Below are 25,782 nucleotides of genomic sequence, written 5' to 3'. Positions count from 1 at the left end.
ATATCAAATCATCAAGATTGATGATCGCCTAATTATTCAACAACTCGACAATTAAAGGATTCCATCGACATGATCTTGGCATATCATTTAGTATAAGAATTAGAATTGCATTTGAATTTTGAAATATATTGTCATATGCGTTTTTAAGTTTCCAAATACTTATACTATTTCATCCACAATAATTTTTTTATTTGTGAAGTAATAACTCACTTGGTTAGCTTTTTCAAAAATAAAAAAAAAAGTGTTACGAATTTGATATTTGTTTTTGGATTTTAAAATCTACAATATATTATATTTGAAATTGAAAAATAGAAGTATTCAAATCCAACTTAAAACATGTTATTTCAAAATCTATGTGTTTTGATTTTTACAATTAATAAGAATTTGGAAATTCTATATAGATATACAAATCAATAACCCAATAACAGCCTAAATTCATAAGAAATGTGTTGTTATTGATTAAATTTTTTCAAATACTGCCTTTTTTGCATAATTTAGTTGCTTTTCAGGATTCGCTATGTAAACTTTTAAATATTTTTTTAATTGATCGATCTCCTAAGTCCTAATTATTTATTTTCGCGCGTCATATTCTATATCATACAGGCTAGGAAAAATATTTTTGAACAGGAAAAAACCGAAAAACCTCAATTATTCAAGATCTTATTTTTGAGTTTTCATCAAAAAAAATTTTAAAAATAACATGAATAAAATAGTGTTATCATTTGAAAATAGTGTACAGAAAATATCATTTCTTAGAGTTAGACAGATATTAGTTAACTCCTTAATACTACAAAACTTACAAATATTTTACATTCATTTTTATAATTAAATTATATATTTCATATTATGTTGTTATTATAAGTTTTAGGAGACGAATCTCTCACTTTCTTACTTTATACAAGATTTCTAAACCATATAAATTATGTTTTCTTTATCAATTGTTTTTAAATATACAGATATGTACGGACAAGTTGTGCACCATATATCTTATTATTTTCGCCGCATAGAGGAACCTTTATTGTGGTCACTTTGTATATACCAATCAAAAATGGGTTTATTTTGAAGTAATAACTCACTTGGTTACCTTTTTAAAAAAAAAAACAAGTGTTATGAATTTCATATTTGTTTTTGGATTATAAAATCTACAATATATTATATTTGAAATTGAAAAATAGAAGTATTCAAATCCAACTTAAAGCATATTATTTCAAAATCTATGTGTTTTGATTTTCACGATTAATAAGAATTTGCAAATTCTATATAGATATACAAATCAATAACCCAATAACAGCCTAAATTCATAAGAAATGTGTTGTTGATTAAAAATTTCAAAATACTGGCTTGTTTTTGCATAATTTAGTTGCTTTTGAGGGTTCGCTATGTAAATTTTTTTTTTTAATTGATCGATCTCCTAATTATTTATTTTCGCGCGCCATTCGTCGTAGGAAAAAAAAAGAAAAGAAAAAACACTTTTTCCCCTAATCCGTCTCTCTCTCTCTAGTCTCTCTCTCATTACTCTGATTTTGGAACTCACCAGAGATTCAATTTCGTGAAGAAATGCCGGTAGCGAGACCGGAGACATCGGATGCTAGGGTTATCGCTCATGTCGACATGGATTGCTTCTACGTTCAAGGTCTCTCTCTCTAATTCGAATTATCCACAGTCCGCTTCACGCTTTAGTGAGATAAAGCAAATGACTTTATTGCTCATCCGAATCGAATTTTGAACTGTTGAAATTTATGGGTTTTGTCAATCTCTGTGAAAAAGGGGTTCTTTTTTTTCTTTTCTCGTTGGCGTTATTGATGTGTTTGTTTAGGGATTTGGGTGAAATTACCAAATTTTGGGGATTTTGAACTTGGATTAGAAAAAAACAAAAACTTTGAATTTGTTTCTATTTTCTGAAAATTGTTTTCTTTTCTTACCTGATTAGTGGAGCAAAGGAAGCAACCAGAGTTGAGAGGACTTCCTACTGCAGTTGTACAGTACAACGAATGGCAAGGTGGTGGTTTGATTGCTGTTAGCTATGAAGCACGTAAATGTGGCGTAAAGCGGTTAGTCTGTTTAAAGAATACTTCTTTCCCCACAAATTGTATCAATCCTTATTCGGGTTGGTATAAAGAAACAGTGTTTTTGATGGAGTGTTCAGGTCAATGAGAGGTGATGAGGCTAAAGCTGCTTGCCCTGAAATTCAATTGGTTCAAGTTCCTGTTGCTCGTGGTAAAGCTGACCTGAATTTATATCGCAGTGCGGGTTCTGAGGTTGATGGAAGCACGGATTACTTGTTTAAATTGTTTGTGGTTTTGTCTAAACAATGACAATTTGCTAAAGTCATTTTTGTTCTATGTGTCTCTGTAGGTTGTTTCGATTCTAGCACAAAGCGGTAAATGTGAGAGGGCTTCGATTGATGAAGTGTATCTTGACCTCACTGATGCAGCAGAAAGCATGCTTGCTGATGCACCTCCGGAGAGTTTGGAATTGATGGACGAAGAAGTTCTTAAATCCCATATTCTTGGAATAAGAAGAAAGGTCTCATCTTTATCAAGAATATATAGTTGATTGTCAATATAATTATCTGGACTTCTTTTTTACTTTGGTACAATCTTTTGGCTTTGATTCAGGATGGAGATGATTTCGAGGAGAGTGTCCGTGATTGGATATGTCGAAAAGATGCTGATCGTCGTGACAAGTTATTAAGTTGTGGGATTATCATTGTTGCAGAACTCCGGAAACAGGTGCTTAAGGAGACTGAGTTTACCTGTTCTGCTGGCATAGCCCATAACAAGGTAAGAAGCTCTTTATTTTATTTTTTATGTACCGTTGTATGGCGAGTGTTAACATATAACTTAACAAGCAGATGCTAGCTAAACTTGCTAGTGGGATGAATAAACCTGCTCAGCAAACCGTAGTACCATATGCAGCTGTGCAGGAACTTCTCAGTTCCTTGCCAATAAAGAAAATGTAAGTAAACCTCACTAATTTTACTGATTTCAGTACATATGTCACTTTATTTATAAACCAACAAAGATTTGATAATTGTTTAAATATCAATTTAGCTGCGTTCTAAAAGGTATAAGACGGTCCTAAATTGTGCATTGCTTCTTGTATCTCTGTCTCCTGTAACACAATGGTTAGTTACTGTTGATAATTATTTAGTTTAGTCTTGCAGGAAACAGCTGGGAGGAAAGTTGGGCACTAGCTTGCAAACTGATCTGGGAGTTGACACTGTGGGGGATTTGTTGCAATTTTCTGAAACAAAGCTGCAAGAACATTATGGAATAAATACGGGGTACAGAATCTTGTTCTTCTATACAGGCTATTCCAGATTTTTGGAGTTTCCATCAGTATCTTGTTACCTTCTAGCCTGCTATGCTAAGATTTGTATTATCTTTCCTAATAACCGCTCATGTGCTTAAGAATAAAATTAAAAGAATACGCGGCTTGTGCTTGTTTTTCTGATTCCGTCTTTCTAGTAAACAAGTTAATTAATACTTCTTTTCCTCTGACTTGTAGTACATGGTTATGGAATATCGCAAGAGGGATCAGTGGAGAAGAAGTGCAAGGTCGCCTTCTCCCCAAAAGTCATGGTTCAGGAAAGACATTTCCCGGGCCTCGTGCTTTGAAGTCACTCTCAAATGTAAGACTAGAATCTCAAGCAGATATGCCTTTTCCTTTTTTATCAGTTGGTTCAGTTTATAGGTCATAAGAGCACGCTCATGTTAAGAAAACTTTTGGAAAGATACTAGAAAATGTAGTTTGTTCTTCTCTTTGATCATATCATATAACTAGTTTATAGTATCATTGAACTCTTCTCTGTTATACTTTTAGGTTCAACATTGGCTGAATCAGCTTTCCGAAGAACTAAGCGAGCGCCTCAGTTCTGACTTGGAGCAGAATAAGCGGATTGCGAGTACCCTTACCCTTCATGCTAGTGCTTTCAAAGTACTTACATTTCTCTTGGTTACTTACTTTTTCATAAAAATGTACTTAATTATCATTTTTCTCTGCGAAAAACTACGACTGAAAACATATTCTGTCCTGAAAAATAATGCAGTCAAGGGATTCAGATTCTCATAAGAAATTTCCTTCAAAATCATGTCCGCTGAGATATGGAGTGACCAAGATCCAAGAAGATGCATTTAATCTGTTCCAAGCTGCCTTACGTGAGTACATGGGACCTTTTGGGAGTAAACCTCAAGGAAATAAGCAAGAGACATGGAGAATAACAGGCCTTTCTGTTTCTGCAAGTAAAATTGTTGATATACCATCTGTAAGTCCTTGTAGCTTCTAAATCTCGGCTAAGTATCGCTCACTTTCAGACATTACCTAGTTTCTTCACTGATTTGTTAGAAGTGATATTTTATGACCGTAGGGAACAAGCTCGATCATGAGATATTTTCAAAGTCAATCTACTTCTCGTCCAGCAGATGGGTGTGTTCAAGATCACGTAGTGACTCCTTCAGGTATGCCAAAGTTTTTGTGTATATTTTCAGAACTTTCTATTCTCTCTTGATTCTGGTAATTTAATGTCGTGATTTTTCCTGCAACTGGTGCAGCTAGTGAAGGTTGTTCAGAACAGAGATCAACAGAAACCCAAGCAGTAATACCTGAGGAAGACACCGGTGTAACTTATACTTTGCCTAATTTTGAAACTCCAGATAAAGACATCGATCTAGTCTCCGAAAAGGTATCAGCTCTTAGTTCTCATTACTCTAAAGCATAAGCCTTTCTTAGATGTGTGATCTAGCAAAGAATTACTTTCAAAGGAATAGAAATGAGATGAGATTCTTTCACAATTATAACTGGTAAAGAAGTAATTGGTTAGGGCATGTAGTGTTTGAATGACTCGAGAGCTTATATGTATATGTTTTTAAGTTGTCTTGGTGTGATCTTGAAGAACCAATTCCGCACTTTCCTTATCAGGATGTGGTCTCTTGTCCATCAAGTGAAGCAGCGGATGTTCCTGCCCAATTAGAATCAAACAGAAGCACACAAACAAAGAGAACCGGGCGGAAGATAAACAACCCGAAAGAAAAGAATCGAGTAAGCGATTCATCGTTTTGTTTGGTGCACAAAATTCTTCTACCGTTGCTAAGATCTGTTGCACCTTTGGTCTTAGGGAATGCCATCAATCGTCGATATTTTCAAGAATTACAATGCAACTCCTCCATCGAAGCAAGAGACTCAAGAAGATTCCACAGTGTCCTCCTCAACCAGTAAAAGAGCCAACTTCAGTAACAGCAGCCATAGTAGTGAAGTGAAACAAGAGTCAGAAGAGAGAAGACAAACAGATTGGGGCTACAAGATCGGTGAAATCGATCAGTCAGTTTTCGATGAATTACCAGTTGAGATTCAACGAGAACTCAGGAGTTTCCTACACCCTAATAAGCGGCTTAACACCAATAGTAAAAGCAAAGGTGATGGTTCTACTTCAAGTATTGCTCGTTATTTCCCACCACTGAATAGATAGATCCAAGCTCCTTTGTCTCTGTAGTTGACTGTGTATATAGTCTAGTCATGTATCCTAGCTAGATTCTTATGTTCAAAATTTTATTTTAAAAAGTTCATTTAAGAGCTATTACTAAACCAATAATTATGTAAATAAATGTTCAACGATTCAAAACATCCTACCTAATAATAGTCACTCTCTAGTTTTTAGCATGGTGGGTTATTTGGATGGATCGATACCTCTACCAAACGAAAGAGTGTATTACATGTTACTGTCAATCAAAAAGTCAAATAATATCGAAATGCTGCTAAATTATTACTTGGCCAGGAAATATAATTATCAAAAACAAAATAAAAAACCTTGGCCTACAACTTTTTTTTATTATCTTTTTTTTTGTCAACAACTTTTTATTATTATTATCTTAACAAATTAATTTTCAATATTATTGGAAGACACAAAAATATCGAAAACCTGAAACCGTTGTTGGGTTCGGACAATACAGCAGGCAACTATCATGCCATTGCCATCCAATCCAATCCAATGGGTTTATTCTTTTCTTTTTTTCTTTTTTTCTTTTTTTCTTTCCTTATGTGAAAGTGACCTAAATACCCTCAAACTTGCTCTCCAAATATAGCATAATTAAATTACCTTTAAGAGTGTCCGATTTCTCAAGAAACACATCTTTTACACGAAAGTAAAATATAATTATGACCAAAACATTTCTAATAGCTGCCTAATTTTCTCTGTGTGCGGCAAATCACAAATCACACGCATCTCTACTATTCAGTTTCGTGTCTATATATCATCACACAAAAGACTAGTCTTGGTGATCTCATTTCAGTGTTATAGCTTTCAAAGCTTTTCAAGAAGCAAGCAAAACCCAAAGAAGATTAGCAGCAATAGCGATTTCATCTATGTGAGATATTTTTCTTCGATTCTAAAGCTTCTGGGGGTACTTCAAATCTCTCTCTCTCTCTCTCTCTCTCCTTCACGTGTATTTCGAAATCTCCGTGCTTTCTGCTTTGTTTCTATCTAAAAAGCCATCTTTTTTTTGCTGACCCTACATTTTGATATGATCTCACTTGTTTGGAAAATAAAAATCGATACTTTACCTGAACTCCACCATTTCTTGTCTTGTGGTTTATTCAAAAAATTCACCACTTTTTAGCAAAACCCCTGAATTCGAAATCTGTAAAATTTTCATCCCTTTTATCTCGATTTTGGTAGGTGAAGAAAAGGAGCTCAATTTTGTTAACAAATTGATCATCTTTTTGGTTGTGCAGATTTGGGTGTGAGAGAAAGGAATCTGAAAAATGGCGGTGTCGCTTTTATCGAAGTTAAGGTGTATCACAGTAGATGTAACTGGTACTCTCATAGCATATAAAGGAGAGCTTGGTGATTACTATTGTATGGCTGCTAAAGCCATTGGTTTGCCTTGTCCTGATTATAAACGAGTTCATGAAGGCTTTAAACTAGCTTATACAGATATGGCTCAAAAGTATCCTTGTTTCGGTTTTCATGCCAAAATGCCTAACATTGTTTGGTGGAAAACTTGTGTTAGAGATTCTTTTGTCAAGGTATGTGTGTGTGTTATGCGGTGTATTGTGTGTTACTTAAACTTTGAATGTTTATGGGATTTTTGATTTCTTTAGGCAGGATATGAGTATGATGAGGAGACATTTGAGAAGATTTTTAGGCGAATCTATTCAACGTTTGGCTCTGCTGCTCCTTACTCTGTGTTTCAAGATTCAAGACCGTTTCTAAGATGGGCACGAAGTCAAGGTCTTATAGTCGGACTTGTTAGCAATGCGGAGTACCGATATCAAGAAGTTATTTTACCTGCCTTAGGTTTGAACAAGGTAGTGAAGAGGACTCATTGTGAATGTAGATGTGTGGTTTCTTTGGTTCTTGAAACTTGGGACTCAGTTTTTGCCATTTTGATTCATTTTTCAGGCAGAGTGGGATTTTGGTGTGTTCTCTGGAATTGAAGGGATAGAGAAACCAGATCCGAGGATATACAAGCTTGCGTTAGAGAGAGCGGGGAATAATATTGCGCCTGAAGAGGTTTTGCATATTGGAGACAGTATGCGCAAAGATTATGTTCCGGCCAAGAGTATAGGGATGCATGCTTTGTTGCTTGATAGGTTTAAGACAGAAGCTGCTAAAGACTGGACTGAAGCTGGAGCTATTGTGCTTCCTGATTTGGTTGCTGTTCAACAACTTTTGGAGTCTGATAAGTTGAAATGTTAAAAAATGAGACCTCTTTCTAAGTATGAAAATCTAATGTATTGTAGTATTGCACATGTTGTCTCCTTCCTGATTTGAGAGAAAGATAAGTTTCAACGATTACTTCTCTGAGGAAAAATATAATCCAAGTCCTCTGGAAACCTCAATTTCGATTAAAATTATTCAAACCATACAAAAGCACACTTTTAACAAGATGAATCTCAGAACAAGTGAAGCTCGGAATTTACATGAGCAAGAAAGTATCTGTTTACTTTATTTAGAGATACAACACAGCAGAAGAAGGAGAAGCAAATTGTTTTGACTTAAACAGCAGCTTCAGCTCTGGAAGGGATCTTCCTTATGACAGAGATGGTATCACCAACTTTGATTGTCTTCTTGCCTTTGCCTTCGGTGTTGGTTAAGTTCCAATTCCAAACCATCTCCTTACCAAAGAAAACCTGACGTAAAAACGGAAATCGATATCAGTTTTATTGAAATTGGTTTAACATCATAATGAACCCAACAAGTTTCTCTCAAAACCAGGTAAGAGCTTATATCTTACCTTTCCACGCGGTTTCTTGTCTGGCATTAAGACATTGTCTGATCTAAATTTCATCAGAGTTTCAGTTGGTTCTGCTGCACCCGGAACCCCGGTTTCTTGATTCACAGTTGGTACCTGAAAGAACAAAATGGTTAAAGCCTCAACTTGAGAATCTGAGTATACTTTACTTTCACATCATATTCACCTTGCAACGGCTGCATAGCCTAACTCCTTGGAAGACTAAATCGTTTATCTTGATTTCATCCCAAAGATCTTCACCGAAAGGATCACAATTATCAACAAGAATGCTACAAAGAAACAACAAACAACGAATCATGAACAAAACAACCATCATTAAACGTATTAAGACTTTTAATGAATGATCGTTTACTTGGGTCTAAAACGGTTAATAGGCACCGGTTCTGGCAGAAGTGTATTCAACTGGTCTAGAGAAGCCTAAGAATCAAAAGCAAAAAGAACATCAAATGTGTATTCTCATTAACAGATATTGGAATTGTGGGTATTGGCTCACCTGAGATGCAAACAAAAAGGGGAACATATCTGCAAATGTTGTAGAGTAACCTGCTGCAAACTCAGGAGGTGACGGTCTAGTTTCAGTGTCTGTAGATAAGTTTCAAAAAACTTGATCAATTATGTGCATCCAAAACCAAAATATGTTTCAAATGAAAAGATTCAATAAATCTAAATCAAAACCTTTCTTAAACCGAACCAAACGGCTTTGTTTTCCAAGAAAATCTGAAAACCACTTTGCAGCTTCTTCTCCTTCATCAAACGCAGAGCCAGACCATTCCCACATCGACACACCTTCTGCCACCGAGCTTGGCTTAGTCAACGGGATCTTTAACGGACTCATACCAGGGGCTCTTAAGACTGCAAAATGAATAATCAAGAACATAAACTCGAGTCTCAAAATTCAGACATAACTTTCGTAGTTTAGCCAGACACTCACCCAAAAATGAGTCCTTTGTTGGCTCCCAATCTTCCAAAAAGGCTTCCTTAGGTAACTCCGATTCAACAAGAGCAAGCTTTGGCTCAACTCTTTGAGTGTATGCTCTTCCTTTGTAATTCACAACTAACCAATACCGGTCCCATTGAAATCCTACATCAGTTTCCACAGATTCATTAGATCCACACCAAGACAGCTTCATAGTCAAACATTTCATCATTCACACCCATAGTGAAACTTTAGTGTTCATGCCAACAAATTGATCACTTTCCATCCAATCAAGCAAGACCCTTTATAGTATCATCAAATGTATCATCAAATATATCATCATACCCATAACAATGAGAGTCAACAATCTAATGTTCATACCAACAAACAAAAAGAGAGAATTTTATCGTTTACTCTCATTGTACCGGAAACTTCGTTCACTCTCTCTCAAAAAAAAATTCACTTTGCCTCAAGTCAAACAAGACCCTTTATTACCATCATCAAAACATAACTTGTAACTTCACATAAACAGATCAAAATCTCAGAAATCAATTATCATACCATTTATTTTTTTAAAAAAAGGAGCTTTTATACTTTCTCAGGAATCAAAGGGAGAGAAGAAGATGGTTCTTGAATTTTTACCAGTATGAGTAACGGTTGCCTGAGGAACAGAGATCCCACGGCAAGATTTGATCGGATAAATGAACAAAGATTGAATCTTTCGAGCTTCCTCCATCTTTCTCTCTTTCACACACAGTGGCACCCTTGACACGATGATGAATCTTTCAGCTTTTTACAGGGTGGTAATCGAACAATTCAATTATTTTGGTCATCGTTTTCAAAAAGGTGTCGTTTTGAGTTTGTGCATTTTACACACGTGGGCTATATTACCAGACCGGTTACACCAAGTCACCAACCACTATATTTTCATAAATTTGGTTTCTTTTCAACTTTTTGAACTTGAATTCATTCAATGAATGTTATCACTTTTCCAAATACTAGAAAATTATATGATCAAGTTAATATTTTGTTCAACAACGCATTAATAGGTAAAGTAAGTTGATCGAAATATATATCTTTCAATAACTAAAGATTAAAGAAAAACAGCAAGATAAGAGAAACAAAAGCCATTGACAATTAGTCAAAAGGGAAGCAAAATAGCTTTCAACTGTGTCTCAACATAGTAACGTTATTGGAAACGAATGCAGTTTTAAGTACGAGAAACTTTAACTTATAAAGTTCTGTCTGATACAACCAGAAGAGTCTGATCCTAAAAGTGCAATGTTTTTTAGTAGCCAATGGTTATTACTTCTACTTGTTACGTTTCGCAGCACGTTTTCCGTGACCCTTCTTTGGTGGTCCTTTGTTACGACGCTTCAACATCTCAAGCTTTGATATCCGCCTACAACGACACACAAATCCAAGTTAAAATGCCTCTCAACAGAAACATTACTAGGGGAATAGACCAAGTGTAAGTGAAGTTTATAGAAAGTATGATCCATAAACTATCCTTTTCATATAAGATTATATCGCTAATTTGCTGCATTTTACACCAGCGACACAAGAACAAGACTCTTCATAAGCTTCACAAATCACAACCATCTAAGAACAATACACATACAATCTACATCGAGTTTCTTTCTAATGTCTAGTATTTCCTACACTAACTCCCAATTTGCAGTTGAACTAAAGCTTGTGGAAACATGTTACAGCTTGATCCAATTCAGAGATTTCAAGTGGTTTCTGTGATAAACAAAGCAATTCATTGGAAAGTAGACAAAAAATAAAAGAGAGAGGTCTAGGAAAGTACTCTTGTTCTTCTCTAGCCAAGACATTGGGATCCTCATTCTTAATGTCATATGGATACCATTCTGCAACCTTGTCACCAACAAGCTTCTTCCTTAATATCTTATGAGGAGATCTCTGCCCCGTTGGGTTAAGCATATGTCCGAAAATCCTGGCTCTCGCTTCGTTCACACCTCGACCCACTGCTGAAGATATAAGGCTTTTCAGGCTACCACTAGCCATCTTCCTTGACACACTATACCAGCTTAAAGTAAGAAACAACGAAAACAAGATCAACTTAACAAAATCACACATTGTAGTCTGATAGATTTAACAATAAAGGCACAAACATTTAAACCACAAACTTGATGTTGAAATACAGTAGCTTCTGCAATTACGAGAATGTGCAAACTATGAGAATCTTAAGGTTTCCATGTCAGTGGTATCAACTCTAAGAAACGATTCCGCAACACTAGGTTCCGTCTACTTAACATTAGCTTCTAAAGACTGAATTTTTTATTCCGAAACTAAGACTGAAGTTTCTACATTTTAAACGGGAACAATTGGTGAAAAAAAAAAAATGAAAACTTTAAAGGATCCCTAGAACACAATTACGTTAGAAACGCTGTCCAATCGAAGATCACGAAAAGAAACCATAGAGATGAGTAGTTTCGTTATGAGTCCCCAAGACACAATCTCTGAGACATTTCATCGAACACGTTTCGTGCTCGAATCAAGAAAATTTTAAAAGAACGGTTTTAACCATTTGGCAATGAGATTACAGGTCGAACTGGACGGAGAAGAAGAAAATGAGAAGAGGAACTTACCGTGAAGAGAAACAGTAGCGACGGCGACGAAAGAAGAAGGAGAGAATCGGGGAGAGATGTAAAATGAGAAGAAGAGAGACTAAAAAAATGAAAATGATATGTTGACAGGAATGGGTTCTGTTTGAACGTTTTAAAGTATAAGGACTATTTCTATACATATTGGAAATAAAAGGATACGGTATGCAATTACCCAAAATAAAGAAAAAAATAGTGAAAAAAATGATATGTTGCTTTCATTGAGAGTTGAACTCAAGACCTCCCGCTTACTAAACGGGTGCTCTAACCAACTGAGCTATGAAAGCTTCGATGCTTACATTGTAATACAGATTATAATATCCGTATCGCTTTTTGTGGACTAATAATTTAACGAGAATTTACTCTAGGATTTAAATTTATCTAGCCCCTCTTCCTCCAGTTTCATTCTATTTAACCCCCTAATAAAAAATATATATTTAAATGTTTTTTTTTCAGATAATTGGTAAAAGACTATAAAATTTAGGATTTTTGACATATTTACAGACCCAACCTCATTTTGGATCTAGATCCATATTAGTTTCGGATATCCATATTAATTTTGGATCTTTTAATCTCCAAATCCATCGAAACCCTAATTTCATTCTCTTTTTTTTGTTTTTCGTCTTCTTCTTCTCCGACTTGGGTCGACGGCCACAGAAGAGGATCAGTCTCGTTTCATCTTCTTTTCTTCTCTCTTCTCCCAAAACTCTTTCGTCTTATTCCTCTCTTTTCTCTCAATCTTCTTTCTTCTTCTCTTTGGAGAATCCACCGTGAGAAATCGAATTTCGCCGTCCGTTTTCTCTCAGCTGCCGGTTATTGTAAGCCATTCTTTTTGTTTCTTTCTTTTGATCCCTAATTTTGACTGATTGTTGGGTTTAGTTCTATAAATTGTGTGATAAACGATATGAATTTTGTGAGTTTTGAGTTTGGGATTGTGTTTGGGAAATGTGTTAAAAACGCATTATATTTCTTATACGAGAACATGTGAGTTTGTGTTTGTCTTCGGATTGAGTTTGTGTGTGTGAGTTTGAGTTTGTGTCGGATTTTGAGTTTGTGAGATTGTGTGAGTTTGAGTTTGTGGGAGTTTATGTTCAGTTTGTTTTTGTATTTGGATTATTTGAGTTTTTATCTTTTGTTGCTTTCGATAATGAGATTGTATGAGTTTATGTAGATAATGAGACTGCTTTTTAAATTTTGTTTCTGACCAGGAGGTAATTAGTATATCAATCTTTAATTTTGTTTAGTACAACATATTACAACTAGGTACAACTATGTTGTGACACTTAATTTCTTTGTAAAATTGTGTTGGTATTTCAGGAAACAGAGATGGATACGGAGGAGGACAGAAGGAACTAGTGCTGGTGATACAGGAACATGAACAGAAAAAGAAAGAGAAGTTGAAATTCAGATGGGAGAAAGAACAGAAACGAGACCAGCTGTGAGTGATATGCAAGAAGGATTTGAGGTTCAGATGAGAGAAGGAATAGAAAAAGAAGGAGAAGGAGGAAAAAGAAGGAGAAGGAGGAAAATAAGGAGAAGGAGAAGGAGTAAAAGAAGGAGAAGGAGAAGGAGGAAAAGAAGGACAAGGTGAGCCAGCTCGTGATGGTGAAGGAGAAGAAGAAGGAATGGAAAAAGAAGGAGAAGGAGTTGGGGAAGAAGGTGAAGGAAAACATGAAGCTCCGAGAGAGCCAACTGGTGATGGTGAAGGAGAATATGAAGCTCCCAGAGAGAAGAGGAAGCTCCGTCCGTCGAAGTTCATCACTACTCCTTTCACGGCTGCGAAAAAAACGAAGAAGTGATATTTGTTTGTGTAGTTTTGAAAACTTATCTGGATATCCAACTTGTCTTTTGTGTATCCTTTATTATGCAACTGATTTTAGGTACAACTGGTGTTTCTAGAGACAACTATGTTCTTGGGTTATTTTGTTTTGGGTTTATGGATTATCCTGTGTTTATTATGCAACTGATTTTAGGTACAACTGGTGTTTCTAGGGACAACTATCTTCTTCGGTTATATTGTTTTGGGTTTATGGATTATCCTGTGTTTATTATTCAACTGATTTTAGGTACAACTGGTGTTTCTAGGGGACAACTATGATCTTGGTTTTTTTTTTTTTTTTTACTATTATTCTGGTACAACTGAGTAAAGTTAAGTACATCTACGTATTTGTTACAACTGATATTTTGTCCTTTTGCGCCGTCAAAAGTCTACGTTGTGACACCTGGCGCCGTCAAAGAACATCACATGTATAAAAAATAATTGTTTGCGCTGTCAAAAATTCATATAGTTGTCCAGTTGTACATAGTTGTACTTAAATTAACATAGTTGTTCTTTGTTCTAAAAACCACAAAAATTAGTTGTTCTTCACTTTAGATCAATTTTTTCTAGTTGTACTTATGATATTACATAATTAGAATAGAATCCCTATGTCATCTTGTATATAAATGTTTGAAATCACCATTATTTCTTGATTCTCATTATTTGTGGTCATTATATACAAAGAAACTCTAAAATACTAAGGTTGTTTATTGAAGAATTTGGATTTCTATGGTTTAGATTTGTTTTTCACATGTGAAGTGGATTATGTTAAAATTTTGTGGTTGTTACATACAAAGTAACCTTAAAAGACCAAATTTTTATATTTTGGTTCTAAGTTTTCTAATTTAATTTTATATTTTGGTAATAGACTATAGTTGTACCGGTTGTACCTAGTTGTACCAAGACAGGACAACTCAATCAGAAACAGAACAAATACAAACACCAACGTTCCTAAAATCATCAATCATAAATCAATTCGTTGCACCACTACCATTCGTTCCACCAACTAGAGCAATCTCTTTATTCACTCCATCAATTAGAGCAATCTCTTTATTCGCTCCACCATTATCATTCGCCTCCACCAATTAGAGCAATCTCTTCATTATTTGGAAGATTTCTTGTTGCCAAATCCTTTATCAAAACTTGATCAAACCCCTCATTTTCATCGATCCCCTGATTTTGTTCTTCATTATTGGTAACTTCGACATGCAAAACACTTCTAAACCCTTCTTGACACATCCTTTAAATAACACACAACATCTTCATCATCTCGAATATAATTTGGTATTCCCTTATAGTTTGGGAATGAGAAGAGAAAGTAACTAACTCTCAGATTTTTCATAGCCACATCTACCTTTATCTTGCTGCATATCTTCTCAACCAAGTTAGCATATGATACATCACTAGATGATGTCTTTATAAGAAAAGAATACACTTCCTTATCTTCTCTTGAAATCAATCGTACATCTTCTCCAATACTTGAATAGTATCCATCATAAAGAAAGCGTATGATTGCAGTCTTTGGCATTGTTACCTGAAAAAGAAAGAGAAAGAAAACAGTCAATTTCCATTTTTTAGTAGTAGTTCATAAACATAGTTGTACCCATGTGTCTCAGTTGTACCAAATTTCTGGATCTTTAATTTCCTACATAGTTGTACCTATATGTCTCAGTTGTACCAATTTTTTGGATCCTTAATTTCCTACATAGTTGTACCCATTTTTCTATTCTATGGATTTAACCTATTTTTGCCTCTTCTCCGTGCAGTCGACGACGCTCCATCTTCACCGGTTGCTCTTCTTCTTAACTCATGATCCATGGTGTTTCACCCTTTGATCTTCCATCTTCTCTGAATTAATGGACAGTCCACTACTTCTTCCTTAAATTGTCATAAATCCTTGTGTTATATAAACCAATCTCTTACAATGTTTTTGAGAAATGAAGTAGAAAAAAAAAACCTCAAGAGCATGACCAAATCGTTTGTACTTCATCAACTTCTTAATCATTCCACGAAGGTCTTCTTTACTGGTGTAGTTCCCTTCTCCAAGCCATTCGTCAAGTACAGGAACAATTGAAATCTTAAGATCTCCAAGAGGTGAGATCCTTTTGTAAAGATCAAACTTTCCCATAGAAGAAGATCCATATCCACGAGAAAGCATTCTCCTTTGTATACCCAACAGGAGATTGACTCCATTGTTGAGTTTGTTGTAGAACCACATAGGAAAGAAGAAGGAACAAGGTATTGTGAATCTTTATCAAAGGTTTTAGCTTTTAAGTTGCAATTGTCACTCATATCATAAGTCATAACCCTTCAAAAAACAATTAAAACATGTCGCTGCTAAGATTGAACTGCAGACCTTTATGTTTTATTTTCATTTTGTAAATAAATTTCCAAGCTTTCAGAGAGGTTTCGTCGTCTCTGTCGCCGGAATCAATGAATATACTGAGGCGATTACCGGCGAATTGGATAGCGAGCAGATACTACTACACCAACAGAGTTAAAAAGACGACACTTTACTCCAAAATCAGTCCTTTAGGAGACCCTAAATCAAGTGTATACCCAAAACTCTAAAATTGGGTTCAATGCGGCAAGAAGGTCTCTGTTGCTGAGCTTATTCGCATCGTTCACGCAAACGCTTCCTCCACGCTCTCGAGGTCAGTAATTTTATAGAAATCTAGCATCTTTCTCTCTTTTACCTGCCGAATTAAAATCTTAGGGGTTTAACTATATTATGCAGGTTTCGAAATGGATGAACGAGACTGGTGTATGTGTGTGTTCTTACCAACAGAACACGCGGTTCATCTCGATCTCATTGGTAGAGTTCATGGATTCGTTACCGCGGAAGAGTACTTCGAGAACCTCAACGAACAGTACAAGAACGATAAGACTTACGAAGCGCTTTTGAATTGTTACGTTAGGCAGCAGAACGTTGACAAGGCTCAGTTTCATTTTCAGAAGATGAAGGAGATGGGTTTCGCTTCTTCCTCTCTTACTTACAACTACATCATGTGTCTTTACACTAATCTCGGTCAGCACGAGAAAGTTCCCAGGGTTTTAGAGGAGATGAAGGAATATAATGTTGCTCGGGATAATTACAGTTTCAGGATATGTATTAATGCTTTTGGTTCCATGTCTGATCTCGTGAGGATTGGTGTGATCTTGCAAGATATGGAGAGAGAACCGGATGTGACAATGGACTGGAACACTTATGCTGTTGCTGCCAAGTTCTATATCGATGGTGGTGATCGTGATAAGGCGATTGAGCTTCTGAGAATGTCGGAACATAGACTGGAGAATAAGGATGGTGAAGGTTACAATCATCTCATTACTCTGTATACTAGGTTAGGAAACAAGTTAGAGGTATTAAGGCTATGGGGTTTGGTGAAAGAAGCTTGTAAGAGGAGAATAAATCAGGACTATCTAACTGTGTTGCTGTCGCTTGTGAAGATTGATGCTCTTAAAGAAGCTGAGGAAGTACTAACGGAATGGGAATTATCCGGGAACTGTTACGATTTCCGAGTCCCTAACACTGTGATTCGTGGGTATACTGGGAAATGTATGGAGGAAAAGGCAGAAGCAATGCTTGAGGATCTAGCGAGGAGAGGGAAAGCTACTACACCTGATTCTTGGGGACTTGTGGCTATTGCTTATGCTGAAAAGGGTGTTTTAGATAATGCTTTTAAGTGTATGAAAACTGCCTTGGGTATAGAAGTGGGTAACAGGAAATGAAGACCTGGGTTGAAGCTGGTTACAAGTGTTTTGAGTTGGCTAGAGGACGAAGGAAGCTTGAGAGAAGTAGAAAGCTTTGTTGCATCTCTTAGGAATTGTATCGGTGTGAACAGACATATGTATCATGCTCATCTTAAGGCTGATATACGAGAAGGTGGAAGTAACATTGATACCTTGTTGCAGCGCATGAAAGACGACAAAGTTGAAAGCGATGAAGAAACCACACTGATTCTTAGCACAAGAAGCTCATGCTGAAAATTTTTCTTTTTCTTGATGTATTACCAAATATTTCGTATGAGAAGTCTATGGCTAAAAGATATTTATAACAAATGTGATCACCAATTTTATTTGGTAGCTAAACTCCAATATAACCCAAGAAAAAAGATAGAAAAAGTATTAAACCTGAAACTGGAAACTAAACAATTTTATAAAAGTAAGCAAAGCAGCGTCTCTAAAAACAAATCTATAGCTTTTGGTAAGTTTTTCTTTTGTTTAGTTCTCAAAATTATGTTATCTTTCTGAATAACCCTCGGACTTTTCCTTTTGGTTCTGGAGAGGGGGTTCGTTTAAAGATTCGAACTTTGGGCTTTATTGTTTTGGATTCAGGTCGATAGGAGGAAAGTAGAGAACTTAGCGATCATCCAGTTTTAGTGGCGTGTAGGTTGTTAGGTTAGGTAGGTAGAGAAATAAAGCAAGCCCTAATAAAATTAATGGCGGGTAGAGATTTGATAAGCAATTTCCCAGATGAGATTCTTGGCAAAATCCTGTCTTTACTTCCGACAAAAGTGGCAGCTTCCACATCGGTTATGTCCAAGAGGTGGAGCAAGGAGAATCTGCTGCTTCTTGTAGACACCCTTTGTTTTGATGACTCGGTGGTTGTGTATCCCAGCGAGGAAGAAGAAACTACTGGTCTACATCTCTTCTCTGATTTCGTAGATAAAACACTTGCTCTTCTCAATAGCGGACCTAGGACTGTTTTTTACCCAGATCAGACTTAAGTAAAAAAAAAAATTAATGGCTACCAAATGTATTTTTACGTGTAACAATAAAGAAATTTGTGAAATTTGGGGAGGTCAAGTGACCCCCTTTCATGTACGTAGGTCCGCCACTGGCTCTTCTGCTCACCAAAACCAATTCTCACATCAACAAGTTATCTCTGTCGTCTCTGTGTCGTCTGCGCCACAAAGAATACTATCATTGTCTCAACCGTTGGATATTGACTGCATTGGAACACCCTTATTTATTGGAACTACACTTGTACGCACCTCACACTCTTTTTTCCGGTATTTGTATCGAAACCAAGTTGTTCACGAGTAACACACTCGTGAAGCTCACGTTATCTGGTGCATATGATCTTGAGGCTGAGCGTGTGTTTCTCCCAGCCCTCAAATCACTTTCTCTCTTATCAACTTCGATTGGTCATGACTACTACTCTCTCCTCATCCATGGCTGCCCTGTGCTCGAAGAATTATACATACGTGATGGTGATTGTCCCGACTCTTCTGCTGGTTGCGGTACGGACGTGGAGAGTGCATCCATCAAGCGACTTGTGATTTTTTCCATTCTTCCCTATGACCAACCGGCTCACCGCCGAATCGTTTTTTTCGAAGCACCAAGCCTTGTGTACCTTGACTATTCTAGCTATGTCTCCAACCAGTATGAGGTTGCTCCCTAAGAAACCAAGATACTTTTTCAATTTCAAAATCTTTGATTTGTTTTCCGAAAGATAATTAATACCTAATCGAATCAAGCAAAGCAATCCGTTGATGCTGGATCAAGAGAGAAATCAGTTGGATTTAAGATAGAGGTCAATTTATCCGATTTATATTCTCTGTAATTAGCTTTAGTTAGATTATTACCCATGTAATAAAATTAGAAATTGTTTAAATTTGTTCAGTAGAAATCGTGGCTACAATCTAATAGTTATTATTTAAAATTTTCAATACAAAATTTGTCAATTCCCAAATTTAAAGGATTATGAACCGTAGTGAAATTAATAATTCAATCACGATAGTTTGATAAATTTGTAATTCTCTTATTGTATAATCACGCTATATACACAAATTTAGCTTCACAACTCCGTCTCTTTGGTTCACAACTTATATGTTTCTTCTTGACATATATATATTTGTAGGACATAATATGTTTGTTTGGTGCTTTGAATGATAGCGTGGATATATGCAACCTCCTCTTATAAAAAACATAAGTTGTAATATATATATGATCAAATTTCCTTATTGTTTATAGTTAATTCGGTTATGTTCTTGCTTGAGTTCATAAATATTTGTATTTAGATCATAGTTGTTAAACAGAATTAACTTTAAAGAGAATAAATCATAAATCCAGAAATCACTTCAAATATAAGCAAATATCTCTTGAAACAGAAACATAAAAATGCAAACTAAAGTTTTTAAATAAAACTTAAACTTTCAAATCTTTAAAATTAAAGCGGAGAGCACCACATGTGTCTTATTGAAAATTTAAAACCAATCTTTCTTCAATCATTTTCATCATCTTCAGAACCTTGGTTGTACTCAAGCCTGCATAATAGTTTTGTACAAAGTTAATCAGTTGTTCTTTCATTATTTATGTCATAGTAGAAATGAAAGTATATGTATTACCTCTTCTTAAAATCTTCGACCTCTGCAATTGGTGGTTTAAAATAAATCTTTGAAACCCCTGGTGTAGAATACAATTTCATTCTTTTACCTAAAAATACAAGAAGTATATAAGTTTAAACGATTACAGTAGTATTATAAAAATTAGGTTGATTTACTATTAAATATACCTCTAAATACTAATGTACAATATCATTAGCAGTTGTATTATAAACATTCGGCTGGTTTATCATTTAATATAGACCTAAATACTAATGTAGCATAACATTAATCATAAAGTTTTATTATATTACCACCACTTTGGTATTTGACATGCCAAAATTGGATGACTGCAACAACATGATAATATCCTGTGCTCCACCAATTATTGGTATGTCAAGTCCACTATAGTTTACACCAAAACATGCCTTAGTATGAAATTAATTTAAGCACATCCACAAATTCATATGCGCAAAATCAATGAGAAAGTTAACAAACCTCAAATCTCTTAGAGAAAACTGTAAGATCCTAATCATCTCATGTGGCATCTCGGCATTTGGATCATGTAGATTAAAGAGAGGTTCCACATTCATGACTTCACCCATTATGTCTGTTAAAAAAACCAAAAATTTGTATAAAATTATTGATTACAGAAAGAAAAAATATATATAAAAATGTACAAATAGGATTATATATTAAAAACATATCTTATGGGAGATTTCTCACAGCATGATATCCTTCGAAAACTCTATCAAACCTTTCGAGATCAAAAAAGTGATTGTTGGAAATCACTGCTGAGTTCTCAACGGTGGTTTCATTGATGAACATGATCCTGTAATCACAATCAGTGTGCTTAAGCCGTCGGTCATTGTAACAGACATAAAAAGTTGAAAATATTTTCCAATCATTTTCTTCTATTTGATGATCAAATGTTTCGAACAAATCTTCAGTAATCGTTGTTTCAATCTTGTCACCCTATATCAAATGAACAAAAAAAAATTACTTAAACATATGTTGCTAATTGTTAAACTAATCTAAATGATATTAACAGGTAAATATCTATATAATTACAAATGCATCACACATAATTAGTTGAATTGTGGCATCGTCCTGAGTAACTTTCCTCCACTTCCTTAACACCTTCACTTGAATCTTCCAGCCAGATCTCCATGAAAGTAGATCTTTAACTCTATCATATTCACCCATTTTTCGTGAAAAATTTTATAAATATTTTCGGGGAAAAAATCTGAAGAAGATATCTTCACAAATGACATGTATTGCTTTCTTTTATAGGCAAAATCCAGATACTAAGCGTTACAACATTTTGTTACTAATAAATACAAAAGTGAGAAAACGTTAAAATTTAAAATGACAAAACCAACTTTTACTGTTTAAAAATGGCATGCATAAGTTTAGTCAATGCATTCACTTTAAACTAACAAAATCAGTAGACGTTATAATAAAAAAGGAAAAAACCATTTGAAACAGTTATAAAAAATGGCATGCATAGGTTCAGTAACTGCAATTATATTTAAAACTTATGTATTTCTCTCTTTCATTTTAGTTTGCAACTATTTGAGAGATATATATATAGATTTAAATTAATTTCATCTACCATTATATATATTTTTTTTTCAATTTTCGTCATAATGCATGATGTGCTAATGTGTGAAAGAAAAGATAAAAAGAAGAGAGAAAGCGATTCTCCTGAGTTTTAGAGATTTCTAGCCTTTTCTTGAAAAATATGAAAAACCAAAAAAACACACAAAATAATCTCAATTTTTTTTAGGAAAAACAGCATACTAAATTGTACTTACTGCAAAACCTATTTGTATATAAAATATCCAACAAAACAACATTAGCAACCAAAATCAAATACAACAACAAACGTAACCAAAAAAAAAATACACAACAAAATTCAGAATACACCTTAATCTAACTACCGCGCGTAGCGCTGGTCAATTGCTAGTAAAGGATATAAGAAAGGAGAAGGGTAGAGATGGATTTTGAAAATATTGGAAAAGATAGGGGGTAGTAAGAATAAGTAGGGGTTTTTCAAATTAAAAATAAAGTAAAAGGGGCTATATATATTAAAATCCATTACTCTAAAATAGCACTAAAACATGTTTTATACACAAAAATAACACACACTCCACAAAATTCCAAAAATAATACTATTAAATACAATTAAAATGTTTTAAATTAATTTCTAGAAACTTTTTTTTTATGTTTGGGTTCTTTATTTTACATTTAGGATATAGTTTTGAGAAGTAGATAGGATTAAGTATTTTGAATTTAAAATTTAATTTTAAAATATAATGCTATTTTTAGAAATTTAGAGATGTTGTGCTGGATTTGGAAACAAAACAATTTTTAGTGTTATTTATAACATTATAAGAATATCACTAAAACATATTTTATAGACAAAAGCAGCACACTCCACAAATTTAAAAAAATAGCAAAACAAAATTTTAAAAATACTAATATTAGTTGTTAACATATATGTTACTATTTAGTTACTATCGTTGAAACGGGTAGAGATTTTGCAAAGCAGATAGACCGAGAGATATTGATTCAAGATTATATAATCATAGAATCAAATCTTGTCACGTTTTAGCTTCCTTAATGTGATATTATTTTACTATAAGCAAGATGTAGAAACAGGTTATATATATTTAGAAAATGTTCCATAAAAAGTTACTAATTTGGACATCAATTATAAAAAAGATAACACCTTTCTTGTGAAATAGTAAAGGATCTTGTCGAGAAGTCAGATTTTGTTGGCTCTCTCTAGTCTCTCGCTATATAAATCTTGTTATTGTCTTTCACTTCCCATATCCAAGAAAAACAAAAAGAAAAAAACAGAATGCAGACCAAAAACACTCTGTTTCATTCCTCTGTTTCTTGCTCTGTTTTTGTTTCACGCCATCTCTTCAGCTGCTTACAGTTTCAACTTCGATTACTTCTACAATGGAACTGATTTGATGACATTCTATGGGGACGTTGAACCCTCCATGTGTCCATCACTTTAACCGTCACAATCTATATCACTTTAAAACATTAAGATTTTGATAAAATGGATTTCATACAAAAGTCAGAATATCTAAAATATAATGGAGAATAGGTTTTTTCCTAATTTTTCTAGCAAAATCTGAAATCCCATTTAAGTGAGTTGTTGAAATTTTCTTCTATACGACTTTTTTATATTAATATGCCTTTTTTTTTTGTTAAATCCCGAAACCAATAATTAAAATCTAAAAACCAAAAACTAAATTCTATAATCTAGAATGTAATAACCACTTAAAACATTTATGGTCTAAAGTGAAATTTTGTGTTTGCATTTGTATTTTGAATAAATGTAAATGCATTTGATGTCTTTAGACCATCTCCAATGGGAGGTTACTATTTTGAGCCTAATTTTTTACCATTAAAATGTGTTCTTTTTTTAAAACAAAAACTTTTAAAAGTTTAGTTAAAATTATCCCTCTCCAATGGTAAAACTCTTATTAGGGTTCTTATTTCTGAAAAAAATATAATTTTTAAAATAAATATTTTTTTAAATAGAATATAATTAGTAGAAATGTTTAAACATTTTAGATTTTATAAAAATAAAAAATTATTGTATTTCATAAAATTTTAAGCATACAAAACATAAGAACATATTAAAAGTCAGAAGATTACATTTTGTTTCTCCTCCTGAATTGGTAGGCATCTATAATATGTATGTAAGTAGATCTCCATTCCAGAATCAATAATACAATTACTTCAACACATGAATAAATCCACATTATCTTAATGGTTACAATGCGTCGATCTCTGGTTAAGTAGGAAAACATGGGACCCGCTGCATTTCCCGAAGGGTGGCCTAAAGTTTCTCCACTGAATTGTATCATTTGTTGTAAATTAATTTTATGTTATTGACTTATTTCGTAAGATTTTTTTTTTTTAAGTTGGTCACTTTAACGATTTTTTTTTTTTTTTTTTTTGTCAACCATTGGGCCACAACTGGCCGGCCCATTAGCCAAATTCCTACATTCGTAGGAACCGGGACTCGATCCCGGGTGTGATGGTGCCTTCTACAAATGGACTTACTTCCTGCCACTGCACTAAGGTCACTTCACTTTTGGTTTTTTTTTTTTGCAAAACTTCTCACTAATTTGCTACCAGGCTTTCGAAAAGTAATATTTAACCTCTTAGCACTAAAGGCGAATTTAATTGCAAAAGACATTGCTAAAAGTGTTACAAGTGAAGGGCGTTTTAGATCTTATCTAGCTAGTGGAGGTCCTATTTGGTTACATACGCGTATTGGAAAAGAAAAGAATGGAAGGTTTTTTTCGGGCTAATTCTCTTTATTCGTAGGTAATTTTTGTTTCTTAGAAACTTTCTTGCATTGTTATGTTATGCAATACTTTGTTTTTGTTTTGTTTCATTGATATCTAATAAAAATTCAGACGGCAAGAAAAAAAAAACTTCTCACTTATTTGCCTAGATGGTAATATTCACTATTAACCAGTGTTCAAGAAAGCGCTAGGCGGTATGTGGGCGGTAACCCAGCGCCTAGCGCCTAGAACGCCTAGTCGGAATTTTAGGCGTTTTAAGGCGGTTTAGGCGTTTACAATACGAACATTATATATATAATATTATATATAAAATTATGTAAAAATATATGTTAGAAGAAAAAATAACAATAAATCATAAACTAAAATTAGTAAAAATATATTTATTTAATTTAGATTAATAACATATTAACATTTATATGAATATAAACTTAAAATTTTAAATATATGTAATTAAAAATAAAAAATATACAATAAAATAATATTATGTGATTTTAGGCGGTCTAAGCGGTCGTCTAGGCGTCTGCTGAGCGCCTAGCGCCTAGACGGCGCCTAGGCGACCGCTTAGACCGCTTTCTTGAACACTGTTATTAACTAAAGATTTGGATTCAAGAGAAATAATCTTATTCTCAATTAGATGTGTGATTAAATGGGAACAGAAGTAATCAAGTTATAATTGTAAACTTTAAAACATATGGGGAGATTTGGAAAAGTAAAAATTACCTAGAATGACTCATATCTTTGTGAAAATAACTAGAATGACTTCGTTAGACCATGTTTATAGGAAGATCAGATGGGGTATTCTTAAGCATTTTAAAAATAAAAATAATTGAATAGTGGACTTAAGATCAGACTTATTGATCTTATTCTAGAACTGTTCTTGGGCCTGATCTTGTGTGATGTGTCTCTCTCAGATTGGAAAGAATTAATTAAATAAAATGTTTGTCTTGTTTAATTAATTAAGTAATATGTTTGTTTTTAAAAAAAAAAAATTATTTACAATGGTTTTTTTTTTTGTTTCATAATAATATGACATTGTATTTTGAATTTTAGTAAAAGTTTTATAAGTTTGCAATTAAAATATTATTTTATAAATTTTTATAGTTGTAATATGTTTAAGAATATTAATAAACATTATATTATTAAATAGTAGTAAACATTCTTAAATTATTTATTAAACATTAATCTATATACTTATTAAACATTCTTAAATTTCTATAAGAATATTATATTATTAAATCTTAAGATCTTACACATGTTCTCCCAATAACTAACTTCTTAACAAAAGTTTTTAACTACTGATCTTACATTATTTTTATAATATTTATACTCTAAAAACACCCTAAACTGATCTTTCTATAAACATGCCCTTATGGAAAACATAACTAGAATGACTCAAATCTTTTGGTGAAAGACCTTATAGTTCTGTTTTTCATTTTTATTAACCAAATTGCCATTGTAAATAATAATTACATTTAAAAATAAAATCTTTGTTTCTGATTTTT

The 25,782-nt window shown here is 34.0% G+C and overlaps 4 protein-coding genes, 1 long non-coding RNA gene, 1 other non-coding gene and 2 pseudogenes across 12 annotated transcripts; 5 read left to right on the top strand and 3 right to left on the bottom strand.

Moving 5' to 3' along the window:
* Positions 1–1,289: 1,289 nt before the first annotated feature.
* On the top strand, positions 1,290–5,658 carry LOC104771654 (DNA polymerase eta). Of its 4 annotated transcripts, none has more exons than XR_015592584.1 (14): positions 1,290–1,633; positions 1,931–2,051; positions 2,147–2,258; positions 2,356–2,526; positions 2,619–2,783; positions 2,855–2,958; positions 3,167–3,286; positions 3,511–3,634; positions 3,826–3,939; positions 4,052–4,267; positions 4,348–4,460; positions 4,554–4,684; positions 4,921–5,040; positions 5,117–5,658. XR_015592584.1 is itself a non-coding variant. In XM_010496222.3 (14 exons), the coding sequence occupies exons 1-14, from the start codon at positions 1,558–1,560 to the stop codon at positions 5,465–5,467; spliced, it is 2,016 nt and encodes a 671-aa protein (XP_010494524.1). In that variant the 5' UTR covers positions 1,428–1,557; the 3' UTR covers positions 5,468–5,658. The 4 variants fall into 4 exon arrangements, 2 of the variants coding, with proteins under 2 accessions (XP_010494524.1, XP_010494523.1); XM_010496222.3 differs by having other exon boundaries at positions 1,428–1,633; positions 4,370–4,460; XR_015592583.1 differs by having other exon boundaries at positions 1,444–1,633; positions 2,126–2,258.
* A 395-nt stretch (positions 5,659–6,053) lies between these two features.
* On the top strand, positions 6,054–7,795 carry LOC104771653 (uncharacterized). Of its 2 annotated transcripts, none has more exons than XM_010496219.3 (4): positions 6,054–6,398; positions 6,730–7,023; positions 7,099–7,305; positions 7,400–7,795. In XM_010496219.3, the coding sequence occupies exons 2-4, from the start codon at positions 6,760–6,762 to the stop codon at positions 7,694–7,696; spliced, it is 768 nt and encodes a 255-aa protein (XP_010494521.2). In that variant the 5' UTR covers positions 6,054–6,398; positions 6,730–6,759; the 3' UTR covers positions 7,697–7,795. The 2 variants fall into 2 exon arrangements, with proteins under 2 accessions (XP_010494521.2, XP_010494522.2); XM_010496220.3 differs by having other exon boundaries at positions 6,275–6,637.
* A 32-nt stretch (positions 7,796–7,827) lies between these two features.
* On the bottom strand, positions 7,828–10,059 carry LOC104771651 (uncharacterized). The gene is made up of 8 exons (XM_010496215.2): positions 9,811–10,059; positions 9,184–9,333; positions 8,928–9,104; positions 8,746–8,834; positions 8,605–8,669; positions 8,419–8,521; positions 8,235–8,348; positions 7,828–8,130 (listed from the first exon to the last, which is right to left on the bottom strand). The coding sequence occupies exons 1-8, from the start codon at positions 9,902–9,904 to the stop codon at positions 7,996–7,998; spliced, it is 927 nt and encodes a 308-aa protein (XP_010494517.1). The 5' UTR covers positions 9,905–10,059; the 3' UTR covers positions 7,828–7,995.
* Positions 10,060–10,280: 221 nt separating this feature from the next.
* LOC104771652 (uncharacterized) lies at positions 10,281–12,045 on the bottom strand. Of its 2 annotated transcripts, none has more exons than XM_010496218.3 (3): positions 11,781–12,045; positions 10,979–11,218; positions 10,281–10,570 (listed from the first exon to the last, which is right to left on the bottom strand). In XM_010496218.3, exons 1-3 carry the CDS (start codon positions 11,936–11,938, stop codon positions 10,480–10,482), a joined length of 489 nt encoding a protein of 162 aa, XP_010494520.2. In that variant the 5' UTR covers positions 11,939–12,045; the 3' UTR covers positions 10,281–10,479. The 2 variants fall into 2 exon arrangements, with proteins under 2 accessions (XP_010494520.2, XP_010494519.2); XM_010496217.3 differs by having other exon boundaries at positions 10,979–11,209.
* TRNAT-AGU (transfer RNA threonine (anticodon AGU)) lies at positions 12,009–12,082 on the bottom strand. The gene has a single exon. It is a non-coding gene; the product is annotated as a tRNA-Thr (tRNA).
* Positions 12,083–12,395: 313 nt separating this feature from the next.
* LOC147919680 (uncharacterized) lies at positions 12,396–13,846 on the top strand. Its single transcript, XR_015592078.1, has 2 exons — positions 12,396–12,613; positions 13,113–13,846. It is a non-coding gene; the product is annotated as an uncharacterized LOC147919680 (long non-coding RNA).
* A 2,192-nt stretch (positions 13,847–16,038) lies between these two features.
* On the top strand, positions 16,039–17,598 carry LOC104772806 (pentatricopeptide repeat-containing protein At4g21705, mitochondrial-like; annotated as a pseudogene). Its single transcript, XR_015592027.1, has 2 exons — positions 16,039–16,268; positions 16,352–17,598. The product of XR_015592027.1 is annotated as a pentatricopeptide repeat-containing protein At4g21705, mitochondrial-like (transcript).
* Positions 17,599–18,044: 446 nt separating this feature from the next.
* On the top strand, positions 18,045–19,018 carry LOC147919679 (F-box/LRR-repeat protein At1g48400 pseudogene; annotated as a pseudogene).
* The last annotated feature ends 6,764 nt before the right edge of the window (positions 19,019–25,782 follow it).

Source organism: Camelina sativa, chromosome 20 (genome assembly GCF_030686135.1).
Source record: "Camelina sativa cultivar CO46 ecotype springtype chromosome 20, ASM3068613v1".
NCBI classification, from domain to species: domain Eukaryota; kingdom Viridiplantae; phylum Streptophyta; class Magnoliopsida; order Brassicales; family Brassicaceae; genus Camelina; species Camelina sativa.
Note: the sequence above shows the minus strand (reverse complement) of the source record. Positions and strands in the feature narration are given on the sequence as shown.